We start from the raw sequence: 3,341 nt of genomic DNA, 5'->3' as shown, positions 1-3,341 counted from the left end.
TTAGTGTTTTTGAATATCTGAAGTTCAAATTTTTAATTTTATTCATATTCGGGTTTGTATTTTAGAAAATAGGGAATCATGTTTCCAAGAATACATTTTAGTTAACTTTTTGGTGAAAAAATTCCCCTATTGGAAAGGTGGAAATAACTTTTTTGAATTAATCTTTATGTTATAAATACATCATGTTTGTCTTATTGAATAATTTAATATGACAACTAATTAATTTTTGGTGAAAACACTACGTTACTATTTAACTTTTAGGAAATTTATATAAATATTTTTAAAATAATTCATCCACCAAATAAATTTTAGTCATCTTTAAGAATAATAAAATCCATTATTTCTGGATATGAATTTTTTTTTTCATGGTACCAAGGTTTTCCTAATGATAAATATATAACTTTGTGTTGGTTCGAAATAAATAAGAAAAAGGAGAAAAAAGTCGAGAAACTATTAAATATAATAGAAGAGAAATAGAAAGAAAACAATGTAGAAATAAAATAGAAGTGTAAGTAAATATATGTGAAGTATTTTCCTAACACAATTTTGGTATCAGGAAAAATGACACCTCGTTTTTAGATTTAAAAAAGTGTTGAGTATAATTTAAAAAAACATGGCACTTTGTTTTAGGCCTATCCATAAAATTTATCAACTTTGACCAGCAACAGTTTGTACATTGAACTATTTTAATCATTAGATCAGAAACTGCAGTTAAAACACAACTTCAGTATCATTTTCTCCTCTTCAATTAAGTTTTTCAGATAACAAATTCTCTCCGCTGTCACACAGTAGACAATAGACCCCATTTTGTTTTAGCTTAAATTTTGAGAAGTAATTTTTGTTTTCCAAAAGTTTTTCAGAAACTTGACAAGAAAAAGAAAACAATTAACTTTTCAAAATAAGCTAAAACAAATATTGGATCTCCTCAGTATTGAACCTTCCTCTGAAGAAGCTCAAATATCAGTCTCTCCATCTGTATCCACAGTTTGGATTGCAGCAAACGAAGAAAAGTGTCATTCCTTCTTCCCCTCTTGCTGTTGCCTGAATACATAAAAAAAATTTCGATGTTTCATGAGTGATTAAAATGCAGTTTGAAATTTTTGCCAAAAGTGCATTCATAAGGGTTATAATGCACAACATTTCAAATTCAAAAGGTTATACTGAATTATGCTTTCTTCTATTCAATATAACTGCATCATTTATAATGACAGATAGACATGATTTTAGAGTTTAAAGTGTAGCATAATAGCATAGACATTTGCAGCCGATCGTGGGTTCCTCATCAAGGTGTGTCAAACTAGTGTGTAGTGTTCAGAGAAGAAATCAATTTAGAATTTGAAGTAAGAAGCAAATAGAATTGGAAGACCTACTTTCCAAACCATGAATCAAATCTTACCATGATCAATGATTGAAAAAGAAACATTTGAAATATGAAGATATTAGCCTTTTCAAGTCAACCAATCAGCTCGTTACATTAAGTTTCATATATCACTAAAACAATGACTATTGAGCAAAGAAAAACACCCTTTGTTTCTTATTTGACAAAAGACTGCAGGGACAAAAAAAATCACCCAGTACTAAATATCATCAATGTTTTCCCAGAAAAAGAAAAGTCGAAATTTATTCACTGCAAAAATCTGCCCAGAACCATGAATACTACAATGATGGACAATATGGTAGCATCACAAGCCATGCTGAATAAAAAGTCAAACTAGTTCAAGTTTTAATCATTCTAAGGTTAAGCTGCATAACATTCCAACTAAGAATGTTATCATACTATATCAATGTAAAGACAAGAGAAGGTTCACAATCTACTTATAACCTATATCTCATGTCTCCTATCTATGCAATAGTCAATATACTTTCACAACCCTAAACAGACTCACTTGGATTTGATAACTTAAGCAGCACAGCATAATATCTGCACAGCTATACACATTACCGAAATGTTAAGGCTCAAATCTCTTTATTAGTTGCTCTCCTTGTGCAATCCACTTCTTCTAAATAAAGGGGGGTGAGAGTAGAAAGAGCAGCATAGTGTTCAACACTGAAAATTGTGCTATATGCAAAAAATAATAAACTTATAAATATTTATCCTCAAATCCTCACAGTTCTACCTCCACATCGCTCCATGTACACAAGGAAGAAGGGGATACTCATCCAACGTGGAACCAAATCAGAATCTTGCAATATGTCCCAACCTTGGCAAGGAACATTGTACAACCTAAATTCTAATACCAAGATAGCAAACTGCAAAAATAACAAAACAATTTCTCTGTTTCAAACATAGAACAGGGACTTTACCTGGAAAAAGACAGCTTCACCATGATTGCATTGAGTGCAGCGAACAGACTTGGTTCGAGGAAGAGTTGGATCTGCAGCTACATCCTGTAACACTTGAGTGCGCTCTCCAACAGAGTGATGTATCTCATTCCTATAAACACAGAAGTTATCCGCAACCTCCTGAGCAACAACAACAAAAACAACAACATTAACAACAAACAACTACTCAAACAAGCATGTCCCATCAAAATTACTAATATCAGAAATGCAAAGAACCCCTCTCAACACTTTCTGCAAAACAAACACAACCAACATTTGACCCATGATTGGGTACAGCTTAAATCCAGAAAATAATCGCTATTTTCTACTAAAAAATCAAACTTTTTTGGTCCCAAAATAAACCAATGCAAACTGGCACTTGACGTGGCAAAAGCATGAAGAGAATTTTCAGCCCGTCACAGTTTTACACTTGAAAACAAAAATTAGGAGTAAAGGGTACACGAAAAGAGGTAAAAGAAAAGGAGAAGAACCTGATGGTCGCAGTTGCGGCAAGCGTAGAGAAGAATCTTCTGATCCCTGTCTTCCTTAGGGTAGAGAATGTTGTTACTGAAGCAAAAGCAATGGATGAAGAAAATGAATTTGAAAGAGGGAAAATTGAAGAGGAAAATGAAGAGGGGACCAACCATTCACGGCAAAATTTCATAGTACTCATCTTGGCAACGATGATAAGGGAGTAGGAATCCTTCTTCGCTCCTTTTGTGTCTGCTCTTTCTTCTTTCCCTCCCACGCTTTTCTCCCTCTTATAAAATAGAGTAATCATAGATTGAAAATACACAATTTTTATATAATCATATTACAATTATCAATATTATTATTTTAATATTTTTTTTATACTATTTAATTACAAATTTATATCAAAACATTATTTTTCTATAAAATAGATACTTTAATTGTCACTATTCATAAAAATAAATTCCTTTTGTTGTTGTAACAAAATAGCTCCCTTACTATTTGTTGGTTATATTTCATAGGTGCAATATTTTGTATATCAATTTAAA

General features: G+C 31.8%; 1 protein-coding gene across 1 annotated transcript; it reads right to left on the bottom strand.

Moving 5' to 3' along the window:
- Positions 1-620: 620 nt before the first annotated feature.
- LOC150027713 (DNA-directed RNA polymerases II, IV and V subunit 9A) lies at positions 621-3,102 on the bottom strand. The gene is made up of 4 exons (XM_090302003.1): positions 2,967-3,102; positions 2,814-2,889; positions 2,305-2,463; positions 621-1,041 (listed from the first exon to the last, which is right to left on the bottom strand). Exons 1-4 carry the CDS (start codon positions 2,993-2,995, stop codon positions 961-963), a joined length of 345 nt encoding a protein of 114 aa, XP_090158129.1. The 5' UTR covers positions 2,996-3,102; the 3' UTR covers positions 621-960.
- Between the last annotated feature and the right edge of the window lie 239 nt (positions 3,103-3,341).

Source organism: Phaseolus vulgaris, chromosome 5 (genome assembly GCF_051622355.1).
Source record: "Phaseolus vulgaris cultivar YP4 chromosome 5, ASM5162235v1, whole genome shotgun sequence".
In the NCBI taxonomy this organism is placed as follows: Eukaryota; Viridiplantae; Streptophyta; class Magnoliopsida; order Fabales; family Fabaceae; genus Phaseolus; species Phaseolus vulgaris.
This window is presented reverse-complemented; position numbering and strand designations above follow the sequence as displayed.

Excerpts from the sequence above, each read along its gene's own strand:
- LOC150027713 (XM_090302003.1), bottom strand. The coding sequence starts at position 2,995 with ATGAGTACTATGAAATTTTGCCGTGAATG. Across the intron at positions 2,890-2,966 it reads ATGAAATTTTGCCGTGAATG|TAACAACATTCTCTACCCTA; the intron begins GTTGGTCCCCTC and ends CTTTTGCTTCAG. Across the intron at positions 2,464-2,813 it reads GCCGCAACTGCGACCATCAG|GAGGTTGCGGATAACTTCTG; the intron begins GTTCTTCTCCTT and ends GTTGTTGCTCAG.